At 41.5% G+C, this 14,142-nt stretch overlaps 1 protein-coding gene across 6 annotated transcripts in view; it reads left to right on the forward strand.

Annotated features, from left to right (window-relative positions):
- Nucleotides 1–14,142, forward strand: part of DENND5B (DENN domain containing 5B) — a 118,889-nt gene that overhangs the window by 85,322 nt on the left and 19,425 nt on the right. For 4 of the 6 annotated variants that reach the window (XM_071817239.1, XM_071817250.1, XM_065841988.2 and 1 more), the window contains 6 exons: nt 5,728–5,821; nt 7,455–7,565; nt 9,642–9,773; nt 10,940–11,092; nt 11,639–11,717; nt 12,952–13,033. In XM_071817239.1, coding sequence (XP_071673340.1) covers nt 5,728–5,821; nt 7,455–7,565; nt 9,642–9,773; nt 10,940–11,092; nt 11,639–11,717; nt 12,952–13,033 — 651 coding nt within the window. The remainder of the gene's footprint in view (nt 1–5,727; nt 5,822–7,454; nt 7,566–9,641; nt 9,774–10,939; nt 11,093–11,638; nt 11,718–12,951; nt 13,034–14,142) is intronic. The other 2 variants (XM_071817259.1, XM_065841998.2) reach the window with 1 other exon arrangement.

The raw sequence follows: 14,142 nt of genomic DNA on the forward strand, positions 1-14,142 counted from the left end.
AGCAGTCCTCAAATGAAGGCACAGTCTGAATCTTCAAGCCCAGATCCCACTGTATGCGGCCTCCTGCCCTCAGGCTTTAGCTAAAAGTGATGCATTATTCTTACCCTTAAAGCAGATTTCAAAAGTACTTGATTGCTTTCTCCAGGCATTTGTTCCTGTGCTGTGTCTTGCTGACATCACCACTGTGTCAGTATTTATTTGTGAAATTAGGGCATTGGAAGTGTATTAAATTGGTTCCTTTTTGTGTTCCAGTTTATGGCACAATGCGTGGCCTCTATCGCTAGTGACCCCTTCAAGTTGTGAACTGCTCAAGGATTATCTGGCTGGCACCTTGGCTCTCTTAATTTTTTAATAGGACTGCTATTTGTTTATTCACCAATATTAACACTGTTTAATGTTTTTGAAGAAAATATTTTACACATATATAGAATGCAAAGAGGTATCCTTTTGCTGAATCTCTATGTGATAATAGAATTTATTCTGGCTTTAAATTATTTTTTGTATAGGAAATTGTCTGTCTCTTGTACTGAGTGCTTCATATTATATGTGCTTTTTCTACTCTCTGCATGTTGAGTACTGTTTTAAGGCTGACTGTCTTTAATGAAGTGTGTTGGGTTTTTAAAAATTTCTGTAATTTCTGAATCAAGCCAAACAATTGCACTTTCAAGTAGTATGGGGTAGCATCTCTGCAGTGCATCTAAATGAGTGAGAAATGAGTCAGCAATGAGCTGTCCACACACAACACTGGCGTCATTTAAACTTTGCAAGAGGTAAAAGCTTACCTCCTAAGTATGAAAAATCTGAAACAAGACAATACTATACATTAGGTAACTTAATATAGCAAACCACTGACAGGTGCAATGAAAATATTAACTACTTGTATTCAAATATATTTGTTTTCGAGTATGAAGCGTGACTGAATTTGATAATCTGTGCTTAAAAATGGTTCCTAAAATAGGAACCATGTGCTATGGGGACTTGGAACTTCATGGGCATATCTCCTGTGTGCTGATCCTCTGCTCAGCTGGTGCAAGGCAGTAAAAGGGCAATTAACTTATTTCAGCTAATATATAATTTTAAAATAGCTATTCAGGATAAAGTTCACAGGGAAAAATACGTGTCGAATCCTTGCATCCTATATTCTATTTACTCTCCCATTAAGAGTGTTACTGTCTCAAGCAAGTTTGCGAACTAAATAACACTTAGGACCATGGTTCATCAAGGACTACGGGGTGATGCTGGCAAACTGCCACTGCTGTTCCTTGCAGAGGAGGGCAGTTGTGGGTACCACTCTTTTAAATCACTTATTTTCATATAATCTGATGAGACAGCCTGTCAGTACAAGACCACTCTCTGCTCATTTTTGTCCACCCGATCAGCAGTTTAGAATGTTTCCTGAGCAGAGATGGAGAAGGTGCATTAGTCTCTATTTGAGCCTTCGTTCTCCTCACCATGGAGCAGTGTGTGCAGAGCAGATGGACAGTGCAGAACACATCCCCTGTCAGACCACCTGTGATCAGATGGAGCTTGCTTTTGACCTTCTTTTTTAAATTTGTTCGATCCAAAGTGTATTTGACTTGGTATCTTTGTGTCAAACTGCTCCTGAACATGAGCAGATTACATGATTGCAGTACAGCATGGACAGTCCCTGATGTGAGGCTGCTCTTTTGCTAGATTGGCTTGTGATATCAAAGACAGCTTGGATGCTGTCTTACCATTTTCATTACAGAAATTAAGCATCACAGGTTAAGTGTCATCTTTTCCAAATGTTGCCTTTACATTTCCTCCAAGGTCTGCAAACCTATTCCTATGCTTGTTGGGTCTAATTTGATATTAAACAATACTGACTCCCCTGTCTTCGTGTTAAAAGAGTCTTGGTTGGAAATGTCTTCATTCCATTTCTCTATACTGAAGAGAGCACAGTCTTCCCTGGTCCCTCCTTTGAAAGGTCACTGCTTTTTTGCAGTCCCTGGAGGTGAATACCGTTCATCTTTGGACATGAGAGTTAGATACAGGCAGACAATCAAATCGAGCCCTTTCTCCCTTCTCCACATAAGCACCTTGTCCCTGGGATCCCCACAACACAGAACCCGAGCTGCAGCTGCTTCGTCCCCAGAGACCTGGTGCTTGTAGCAACGTGTCTATTGCAAGGAATACATGAAATATGCCAGCAGTCCATGCTCATAGCTCTACAGGCAAAAAATAAAGGGGTCAGCTGATGGCAGGGCCAGGAGAGACACTCGTGTGGGATGTCAGCAACACAAGGGGAGGTGGTGTGTGATCACTGGGGAAGACTTCTACCCTCCCTTAGAATCACTTTGAGTGACCGAAGGGAGAGAAGGAGTAATTTCAAGTGCAATCTCTGCTGATGAGGAGGTTGGGAATGGTTATTGTGATACTGAAGTGTTATTTTGGGAAAATTCTATGTGGCCCAGTAAAGAAAAGGCTTTAAAAGATTTAGCTGCTTAATCCTGCTTATCTGCTGTTAGATCTTCAGAAAATCTCCCAGAGAGATTCAGAGCGACATCCGAATGCTCAGACCTCACCCAGCGCCCCAGCAGCTCCCTCTTCCCTGAGAAGGTGGGGAAAAGGGAACATGCAGCTCACTACATGTGTAATTACTCCAGCTAATGAGCAGTGGTCTTTTTTCATAAATGGCCAATGATCTTTATGTTTGAATGCTGAAAATGTTCAAATAGTTCTTCTTAATAATCTGGAGAATGATCTGTGCCTTCTCCCAGATGGAGTACAGGGCTGAAATTAACTGAAAATGCTTTAATGATGTTGTATTACTTGTAATTATTCTGTGGCTTTTATTCTATTTTCACCTTCAGTGAGACATATTCCCTCAAAGGACACTTATAGCAATTCTTTAATCTTCCAGTAACTGCAGAAATGCAGGTGGAGAGACATCAAAGCTTTGTCTGGGATTCAGAAAATATAATATAAATAGGAGCAGAAAAATACCATATGGATAATATTTGATATATATCTTAAATTTCTAATGTGTTATTGGCATTTTATTGTGTGAAATCTGTGTGGTACTAACCTGCAATAAATGGAAGGTTTCCAAAGCCAGGTGGTGAAAGTCACTTTTATGTTTCCTATCATCTGTTCAAGTGGGGGTTTTATCTGCTGCATTTCTACTTGTTGAGATTATTAAAATGAAGGGTTTTATTTCTCCCCTCTCAGTCATCTAGTGAGGCATTGGGAGTTGCTTCTGAAAAAAATAAAGTGGCGACTTAGTAAACTCATGGGCTGGATATTTTTAAGACTTCTGAGGAAGTGCAAAGACGCTTATGTCAGTAATGTATTCCTCTGAGAAGGTATAGGTGTTTGCTGTGCAGACACCTATCGGGCTGGTGTTTTTTTGTTATTAGAGACTTGAGGCTATGTTGCTTTAAAAATAAATTTCTTGTCATATGGGATGGCAAGGTGCTGAACCATAGTCACATGCAAACCCAGATGTTTATTTCTTCCTTTACACTTTTTTTCTTGGCATTTTTTGGAAGGTAGGAAGGGATTTTGATTCTGACCATAAAAACTGTCAATCCTGTGACTCTCTTTTTTGGTCCTTTTTACCTGTGCATTTAGCCAAAATGTGGTCTTTGGTGATCTCACAGGAGGAATTAGTGGAGAAAGGTATATGTATGCAAAATCTTTCTCTCTGGAGAAAGGAAGGTTTGCTACCAGGGGTCAGGTCCCTGCACTTCTCTTGAGTCAGGCTCTCCTCCCTGTGCATCCCTGACAGCTTGACAGACATGTCAGGACTCAAGACCAGCTCTGTGCATGGTCTTCCCCCTCCAGACATGTATCTGCCTACGTGTCACCAGCTGAAACTCATTGCCCAAGCAGTTCAGATCCCAGATCCTATTTGTGTATGCTTCTGTTTGGGGCACACACAGAAATAGATGAGTTTGGGTTCTGGAGACACTGTCCTCGCCAATACCACCTGTGTGGAGGGGCTCACCAAGCACACTCTCCTGCCTCTGATGTTTCTCTCTGTATAGATCTATCAAAGGCAGAGAACCCAAACCCCCAGGGGCTCTGCCTGTTATCACAGCTCCTATAGAAAAAAGCCATATCACAGCAGTCCTTCTGGCGTGGTGCCCAGCAGGGACACTTCGGTCTGGAGTACAGGGGCCAGGACAGAGACAGGTGTTGGAGGGTCCCTATGACTCAAGTACCAAGGCTGGGGAGTGTGGGGTGTTGCTTTCCTGGTCTCTTTTAAAAAAATTTATTTATTTAATTAATTTCCCCCTCCCTCCCTCCCTCCCTCCCTTCCTCCCTCCCTTCCTCCCTCCCTTCCTTTTCCCCCTCTCCCCCTTTCTTCCTTCCCCCTTCTTTCTTTTTTTTCCTTCCTTCCCCCCGTCTTTCTTTCCCCCCCCACCCAGTCTTTCCTTTCTTTCCCTCCCTCCTTTCTCCCTCTCTTCTGACCCTCCCTCTTTCTTTTTCATCTTCCAGATTTAGGTTATCCCTTCAAACTCTGCTGAGCAGTTTCCTCCCATAGGTAGAGCCTTGTTCATACATCCCACCAGGCACTGGAGCGCTGCCCTGAGCAGGCTTTGTGTTCTGTTTCACCTCAGTTTTGCTCTTTATCTTCTGAGTGCAGGAGAGAGGCAGAACAGTTGACTTCATGAAGTGACAGAAAGATTGTAAACTTAAAGGCTTTTCTTTTCTTACTGTATTTTAAAGATATTTTTCATTTTAATAAACACAACTGCAGTAATAAAGTAATACCATTCTGAAGATGTAGTCTTCATGTGTATTAAGATACTAATTTTTAATGCTTGATAGGTTGCTTTATACAGTGTTGTTTCAGCTTTCTTTTATAAATAATGTATTAACTTATTTACTGTCTGCACCAGTTGAGCTTTTTTGTTTTCAAGGATGCAACAGAAGTCTATGCTATTATTAGAAACTCTACAATCAAACTAGAAATTCCTCAGGACAGAGTTATCTTGTTTTGTGTTTTGTTATAGTATCTAGCATAAAGGAGTTTGGACACTTGGGAGCTTTAAGGTGGCTTAGTTTGAAACCTGGTTACCAAGTGGCTTCTTTCAGGCAACAGCTTCCGATGAGGAAGAAATTCAACTGCACACATAAGAACATGTAGCAAAAAGTTCAGGCTTTCTGTGGTGTTTATAAACGTGATGCAAGCAAGATACGGTGAAGATAGCAATGTGATTAATCCCAGAAAGTCAGTATTGTTTGTAACCTTTAAAAATAGATGTACTCAGTATCACAGTACTTACTATTGCAGTGACGCAAGGTTCTCTGAAATAATTCCTGGAAGTACTGCAGAAAGTGCAAAAAGGAGAAGTTACCACCTTTCACAAAAGAGAAAAAAATTTAGAAGTTGTTGTTTAAAATACATCTTTGTATTTTGTTTGTTCCTACGGACACCATTTTTACCAAACTTCAGCAAACATAGCAAACAATGATGTTGTTGGGTAACCAAGCACAACAGTTTTCCCAGTGGTGGCATCAATGATCTGCAATTCAGAGGACACAGGATCTCTGGCTGGAGACCCTGGCAGGCCATGAACATGTTTCTATCAGGGGTTTGTCCCCTGGCTGCGTGCTGGCCTGTCACCACCCATTGCTTTCCCATGGGAGCTCAGGTGCCAGCTTGCAACCTCTGAGCTTGCGCTTTACTGTCTTCCACTGCTTTCCTTTCCGATATTTCCCACTCACGCGTGTCTTCCCTCTTTCTGACTCCCCCAGCCGCTGGGCCAGTCGCAGCGCGACCACGCAGCGGAGGAAGGACCGCCTGCGGCAGCACTCGGAGCACATCGGGCTGGACAACGATTTGAGGGAGGTAGGTGGCATTATCTGCCTGTGATCCAGGAGATGCAATTTAGACAAACAGCACGCTGTTGCGTCAAGCGGTTTTGTTGCTACTGTGAGGTTTGTGTGGGTCTCTGCCGCCATTGTGTGTAGATGCTTCTTGCCACAGATCACAGAATCACACCGAATCGCAGAACGTTAGGAATTGGAAGGGACCTCGAAAGATCATCTAGTCCAATCCCCCTGCCGGAGCAGGAACACCTAGATGAGGTTACACAGGAAGGTGTCCAGGTGGGTTTTGAATGTCTCCAGAGAAGGAGACTCCACAACCCCCCTGGGCAGCCTGTTCCAGTGCTCTGTTACCCTCACTGTGAAGAAGTTTCTTCTCAAATTTAAATTGAACCTTCTGTGTTCCAGGTTGTACCCATTGCCCCTTGTCCTGTCATTGGTTGTCACTGAGAAGAGCCTGGCTCCATCCTCGTGACACTCACCCTTTATATATTTATAAGCATTAATGAGGTCACCCCTCAGTCTCCTCTTCTCCAAGCTAAAGAGCCCCAGCTCCCTCAGCCTTTCCTCATAAGTGAGATGCTCCACTCCCTTCATCATCTTTGTTGCCCTGCGCTGGACTCTCTCCAGTAGTTCCCTGTCCTTCTGGAACTGAGGGGCCCAGAACTGGGCACAATATTCCAGATGTGGTCTCACCAGGGCAGAGTAGAGGGAGAGGAGAACCTCTCTCGACCTACTGACCACCCCTCTTCTAGTACACCCCAGGATGCCAAGATGCCTGTACAGGTTGTACAACTCCAAATTGCACAACAGAAATCAAATGCTTTTATTATTTTGGAGTAAGATAGCCCCTTTGTCACTAGGAAAGTGGCTTAATTGCTGACATAGACCCTAGTCATGTAACCACACACAGAGAGCAGTGACCTGGTGCCTGCCTGCGTGTAGCTGCCCAGCTCTGGACAGAGTTAAGTTCTCCACAAAAGTCAAGTCCTGGAATAGATGTCGGTGCTGTAGAGGCAAATGGAGCAGGACTTTTTTCTGGTTTAAAGGATTTTTTTTTTTCTCTCAGTCTTATGTAGATTCCTGACATGAGTAAGCCTATTTGAAAGGTTAAGACTTTGGGGCCTTTCTGTGCTTGGAAACTCCCATGCATCTTATAAATGTCAGTCACATACACACATTTCTTTCCCATTTTTTTCAGTTTTTCATCCTTCGTTAAGTATTTTTTTTGCCATATATTTCTGCTTATGTCCATGTGCTTCTTTTGTATGTCACTAGCAAAAATAAAACATATGTGCTGTTTTGTGGCAAATCTTGCTGGATAATATTGGCCAGTGTTGGCATTTGCACTTTGAAAGAACCTGAACTGATGAGTAGACTCTTGAACCACAGCTTTGCACGTTTCATGGAAACGCAGCAAAACAGCACTTGTACATGTTTGCGATTTTTGCTAACGTGGCTTTGCAGGTATATTTTAAGCATTGCCTCTTATGTATATCTCACCAGAGCCTTTTCAATACTTTGTCATGTATTTACTTTCTTTTTTTTTTTTTTTTTTTTTTTTTTTCTGGCTGTGGATCATATGCATGCTTCTTTTGCTTTGTCTCCTCTTTCTTTCTGGCTGTTCTGCCGCTGTGGCATCTGCCTCCTCTTAGCCATCGGAGGAGCTTTTGCTTCATCAGAACTCAATGGCCTTCTGGGAGTGGGATCAGGGACCACCCCCTCCTGCACGGCCTCCTAAAAAATCCTTCTCTGAATGCTGCCTGGTATGTTTTAGTTTTTCTTGTTGAAAGCTGCTTTTGAGATGTTGTTAGCATGCGGAACCGCTGTCTTCACTGCGTCTCAAACCTCTCCCTTTCTCGTAGAGTATGAGCACGTCCCTGTAGCGCTTGGAAGTGTGGTTATAATCGGAAAAGTAGCTGGAAATCAGCTCTAGGCTTCCACACCAGCTCCCTGGCAAACATGATGGCTTCATGGCTGAAAGATGAGAATTTTGTTTAGCTTCATTTATTCCTGTGTTCCTCACCTGGCAATTCAGCTCAGGGTGTCAAATCCAAAAAGCGTTGCTTTCTGACTGCTGGGTTGTCACATCGCGGTGTGAAAGAGGGTGGAGGTGTGTGGATGCTGACGAACAGGCAAAGGGCAATCAGTTGGATCTTTCATCCCACCCTTACTCTTCTCTTGAACTTATCAGAGTTCATAATTTTTTATTTTTTACTTTAGTGTAATAATAAGACATACGATGAATAAATTAAGGCTATCTGTGTTTTGTACTCTTCAGACTATAACCGCACTTTGTATTTTATTTATCCCTTTACCTTTAAAAAGAAATACGAGATATCCTAATTATGCATTTTATATATGTATTCCCTGTATTACTTTTCACTGTTTTTATTGCTAATTTTTGCAGTGAGTTAGATGGAAGTCACTTAAGCGATTGCTTGCTGAACAACACACTTTCATCATCTGTGATTTTTTTAATTCCCACATGTAGTTTCTCAACTATTTTTAAGTCCTTACAGTATCAGTGAAACTGTAATTACATAGCTGAGCACTGTTGTTAAACACAGCTTCCCATGGCAGAACCCAACGTTCTCATTTGACCTGTGAGACTGATGTTAAGTGGTTCCTGTCCGAATTTTATATTGAAAAAATCCAAGTGTGTCAGAAAAACTGTACTCTCCCATTACAAAAAAAAAAAAAAAAAAAAAAAAAGGTGAGCAATTTCACTAAACTTCAATGTGTTTGGATTTTCCTTTTGCTACATAAATTATTATCTCCCCAGACAGCCAGACAGAAAGCTCTAAGGATTCAGCAGCCATAGTTTCCTCTCAGTTCCCCAGAAAACACAGCCAGCAGCTATGAGCACTATGCTTCAAAACCATTTTACTTGACAATATTGTTATTTTACTCTTTTTAACACAGACACAAACAAAAGCTTGGGCAACTTTTTCATAAGCTTCCTATTTGCACCCCTAAATGCAGCCAACTTCTTAGCTTTGCTCAGCATGTAGCCATCTCACTGATGCTGGGCCAGAGGACACTTTGTTGATTGGTTTGGGGTGTTTTGCTAAACAAACAAAAAAAACATCTAAAAAAGCCCTGAACAATAAGGCAATGGAGTGAGAAGGTTTAAAAGTCTTTTGTTATAGCTTGGATCCTTTTTTTAAAGAGCATGCCAGGTTTTGTCCATACTTCTCAATTACCACCCCACAGTAAATACATGAATGATCTTAAATGTCGGTTTCATTTAAAATAAGCTTCACTTGTAATTAAGAAGTTAATTGAGAATAAAATCAAGTCTCTTCCCGCCACCCCCCCCACCCCCCCCCCACCTAAATTGTCTAGATGAAAAGTAATGGATTAAATATTTCTCCTTCATTAGGTGTATTTCTTTTTCTTGGGATTTCTTTTCAAAGGATGTTTTCCATTCACGTACAGTCTGCAACAGATTAGACAAATGGCTTTTAATTTTTTAAATTATTTTTTTTTCAAGTGAAAACCAAATAACAATGGAAGAAAACTTTACTTGATATTTTGATTTTGCTGAATGAAGGTATTGCACTTTTATGCACTTGGTGTGGCTAACTTTGTTCTAGTGGTTAACAGCACAGTTCACTGACTAACGTTGACTGTTCTGGTTCCATGCAGGAAAATATCTTGTTTTTTCTATTGTCAAAAAGGAGGATTCCACTCCTCCTGAGCATCAGACAAATCATGACGTTGTTCCTAGATTTAACACTGGGTCGTTCCTTTTCACCAGCATTTGCTTGCCTAGGATTAGGATGAGGAGAATCCCTCTGACTTGTACGTACGTCTAAAATTATTCTGTTTATTTTTAGAAATACATGCAGGAGGCGAGGAGTTTAGGAAAAAATTTAAGGCAGCCCAAACTCTCAGACCTCTCTCCAGCCGTGATTGCACAGACCAACTGGAAATTTGTGGAAGGGTTACTGAAGGAATGTCGCATGAAGGTAGGTCCTCCCCCTCCCCGCTGCCTGCTCTCCCCTTGCGTACACTGAGCGAAAACAGCATCTGCAGATGGTTGCCTGAAAGTCCTTCACAGCTGGAATGCTGCTGGTCTGCTGGTGTACCAGGCTATTGCAGGGTGGATGTCCCTTTAGTGTCATATTTTTCAACCGCTAGAAAGGGAACGTGTTATTGCTCTTCTGTGTCATAGAATCGTAGATAGTTTGGATTGGAAGGGACCTTCCAAGGTCATCTAGTCCAACCCTCTGCCATGAGCAGGGACATCTTCATCAGGTTGCTCAGAGCCCCATCCAGCCCAGCCTTGAATGTCTTCAGGGATGGGGCGTCTACCACTTCTCTGGGAAACCTGGGTGAGGGTTTCACCAACCTTGTAAAAAATTTATTCCTCACATCTAGCCTGAATCTCCTCTCTTTAAGTTTAAAACCATCACCCCTTGTCCTATTGCAAAAGGCCCTGCTAAAATGTCTGTCCTCATCTTTCTTACGCCTTTTAAGTACTGAAAGGCAGTCAAAGTTGGTGAAATGAGTAAAAAGGACTGGAAGGAGGATCGGCAGGGTCAGACATCTTAAGGAGTATTTGCTGTAATTATTCATGTGTAAATGTAGCCTGAATGTAATAAGCTCAAGACCCATGGTCAGAAAAGGAAGTGTTCAGCATGTGCAACTGTTCTGTATGTTGTTTAGGCAGAGGGAATTAAGTATAGCAGTTTCTAATATTGAAGAAGCTTTTCTATGCATGGAGATATTTCTTTGTATCAGTTGCAGCTGGTGGTATACAGTATTACCTGAGTGTTAAACTTTAATAGCTCTAACAAGAAGAAAAACAGGTAATGAGAACAGGAAGAAAAACATAATGAGTAAGATCGAAAATGTATCTAGCTCTGTACTCTGTTTTTGATACTAGTTGGTAATAGATCAACAGTGTAGGAATAGCACAATAGATAAAGGGTATAGAAATAGGACAGTAATCATGCAAACTTCTTAAATTATTCTTTTAACTGTAAAACCTCTAAAGAGATTTGAAGTTTCTCTGGTCAGGCCATTAGTGATGGTCTCTAGATTAAGCATGTTTAAGTAAACTCATCTATAAATTCTGTCCCTTGTTGGATAACATTCTCAGAAACCTTTGGGGATTTTTATTTTTGTAAAGACTAAACGCATGTTGGTAGAGAAGATGGGCCATGAAGCAGTTGAGCTGGGACATGGGGAAGCCAACATAACAGGTCTGGAGGAAAATACGTTGATTGCCAGTCTCTGTGATCTGCTGGAAAGAATCTGGAGCCATGGTCTGCAGGTCAAACAGGTTGGTAACTGGGAACTCAGGACTTGGTGCATACAGTGGTCTAGCAAATACTGAATGCCATCTCAACCTTTTAAGCTGCTACTCAATGTCATTCCAACTTAAAGTGGGAGGTGTCTTTGGGCTCAGAGTCTCTGGTTCATATCTTCTGAGGGCTTGGGAGATTTGTTTTGGGGTTTGGGTTGTTGTTTGTGGGGTTTTTTTTGGTTGTTTGGTGGTTTGGTAGTTTTTCGGGTTTGTTTTTATTTGAGAGGTACCTCTGGAAATTGCAATGATGTTGTTAAATACGTGTTTGGTTGCTTCTCTGTCAACCTTCAGAAGGGAAACCCAGGGAGAGGACAAAGAAACAAGGCAGGTGGTGTGACTACGAGGTCAATGAGATTGTCCTCTCCTCTTCCTTAAGGTCTCATGGCCCAGGAGAGAAGAATTGATTCTCACTACTGAACATTTGGCCCAATGAAATGCCATCCCATTATTTTGCTGTGTTCACTGGCCTCTTTTCTTTAGCCTGATTTATTTAAAGCTATGTACTACGTATTCAATTTCCAGGGGAAATCTGCTTTGTGGTCCCATTTACTTCAGTACCAGGAGAGAGAAGAGAAGCAAGAGCACAGTGCTGAGTCCCCAGGTGAGTACTTGGCAGCTGATGCCATGAAGGGTCCATCACAGTGAATGAACTGGGGCCTGAGAGGAACAGTGCAACCACACAAATCCTATGCATGATTTTTGGTTTATTTGCTTGCTAATATCACAGTTACATTTTGAGACCTTTCATAATCATTATGAAGATTCCTTGATGTCTGGACAAAATAGACTGGTATTGTTGGAGGCAAATTAACGTATTTGTTATCCCTGTCTGGAAAGTCACTCGATGTCTGTTCACTACCTTCATTCCCTTTTAACCAGCCTGCATGAGGTGCGAGAAGCAGTGCTTCTGCAAGAGGTGGTTTCTGAAGGAGCTGAAGGTGTGAAGCTGTGGCTCAGATAGCTGATGTTTTTCTTTCAGTGAGCATAATCGGCCTCTCAAATCCCAATGTGAATAACTCCATGTTCGATAAATCTTTATACAGGTGAACAGTACACTTCACATGTTGTGTATTTAATCTCTATCCATCAATCTAGGTGCTCAGTTTATACTTTGGCTTGTCCCTTAACAATCACTAAGTTACTTCTGTGTTGTGAGAGAGGCTGGCTTTCTGATCACCTTGAGATGTCCCTGCCCGCAGCCTGCTGCTGGGTATTGATTGTAGTGAAGGTCTCTGAACCTCAGTGGATCATCTTCCAAGGAGACTCCAATCCTCTAGATCCTGCAGATGGGAACTTGCATGATCAGTCCTCAAAGACACATTTATGGACAAACTAGCTTCGCTCATGAAAAGACTTTTTAATAAGCTTTGATGAGTAATGCACTAAGCAATCTGGCTAGCAGGCACAAATTCCTGAAAGCAAAATGCGTCACCACAAAGCAGTTTGATCAGAGTAGCGGAGCACAGAAATGTGTGGCATTCTTAGCATCAAATATGCTGCTGTAGCTTAATTTTATCTCCTCAGCTGTGAACTTCCCATAAAAATATATTACTAATAAAACTCATCAATGTACAGACTTGTGTTCATGTTTTCACATACAAAAAAGGAAATTGTTACATCTCCAAGTTCAGCACTGGATTAAGGAAGAAACAGGTGATGTATTAAGCGTTTTTAATTTTGTCTGCTTCTGCATTTCCAGGATAGACTTAATGATAATGCACAGAAACATCGCAGTTACCAACCATTTAAGATTGTTTTCAGCTGTGTGTAAAACAAATGCATTGTTGACCATTGCTGTAATTTTGTGTTAACTTCATATATTTTTTCCATTGTAGTTGCTGTTGGAACAGAAAGACGGAAGTCCGATACAGGAATTACTCTGCCTACTTTGAGGGTTTCCCTGATACAAGATATGAGGTACACAGTTTCCAAAGGCATTAATTGTGGTTTTAACTGTGTAGCATAAGGTAAAGATCCTCACTGGCTTTGGGTTTACAAAGGCTAAGGAGAACTAAATGGGCTAAGGAGAGCTAATGAAGTCTTACCTTTTTATTTTACAAAATGTTTTTGCATGTTTACTTGATTTATTTAAGCTAAAAGTCAATGAAAAACAAGTTTTACTGGAGTTTTTGTTTTTCCCAGCAATAAAGCCAACTTCTACAAATAACAGCAGATATGCTGAACTCCTTGGTACTTTGAGTTTGTGTATTTTTATTTATTTTAAGTTACTGACCAAGCAAGTACAGTTGATAGCCGAAGCAAAGGGTTATGAAAAACTACTCGTGATGCCTGAGCAGTATTCTTTCTTTTCAGTTAGCATTTTTATGACAAATAGTAATAAACGTACAAATTTAGAAATGTAGTAAAACTTAGTATTTGGGTGAGTTTGAAGTTGGAATGTGAAGTAAGGGCAGGTGCTCTGTAGATCACAGCCTGGCTCTGGAGAGCTTTCTGGGAAGTGTTGGTTGAGACCTGGAAGAATTAGAGCAGGGGTCTCAAATTCATTTTCACTGGGGGTGACATTAGCCTTGCAATTGCCTTCAAAGGGCCAAATGTAATTTTAGGACTGTATAAATGTAACTACTCCTATATTTATCCTGCATTTATAACCATGAGGCTGATGTGGCCCTGGGTGGAAATGAGTTTGACACCCCTGGATTAGAGAGTAAGAAAAGGTGGAGGTGGTTGTGATGGCTCCGGGCAGTTGTTCTTCAGGGCATCTCCTTGACCAAGCCACTGCCAAGTCACGCTGCTGTTTTGGCACTGGACTTGCTACGGCTAAGCATTGCAGTGGGGTAATAAAAGTGCCATGAAAAGAGGGGAGGAGTAATGCAATAGTGCTCATCTGTAGAGACCGGCTAGTAACTGCTAGCAATTCAGTGTGTGAGGCAAAGTCAGTATTGTTTCTTGTAATATCATGTCCTTCTTCCATGTAAAAATATGACCAAAAATATCTCATGGCAAAAATAAGATTAATTGTAGTTAACTCACAAAGCCATGATTACAGTGGTGTGATTTTTTACCAT

The sequence above is a fragment of the Patagioenas fasciata genome, chromosome 1, assembly GCF_037038585.1.
Source record: "Patagioenas fasciata isolate bPatFas1 chromosome 1, bPatFas1.hap1, whole genome shotgun sequence".
Classification (NCBI taxonomy): domain Eukaryota; kingdom Metazoa; phylum Chordata; class Aves; order Columbiformes; family Columbidae; genus Patagioenas; species Patagioenas fasciata.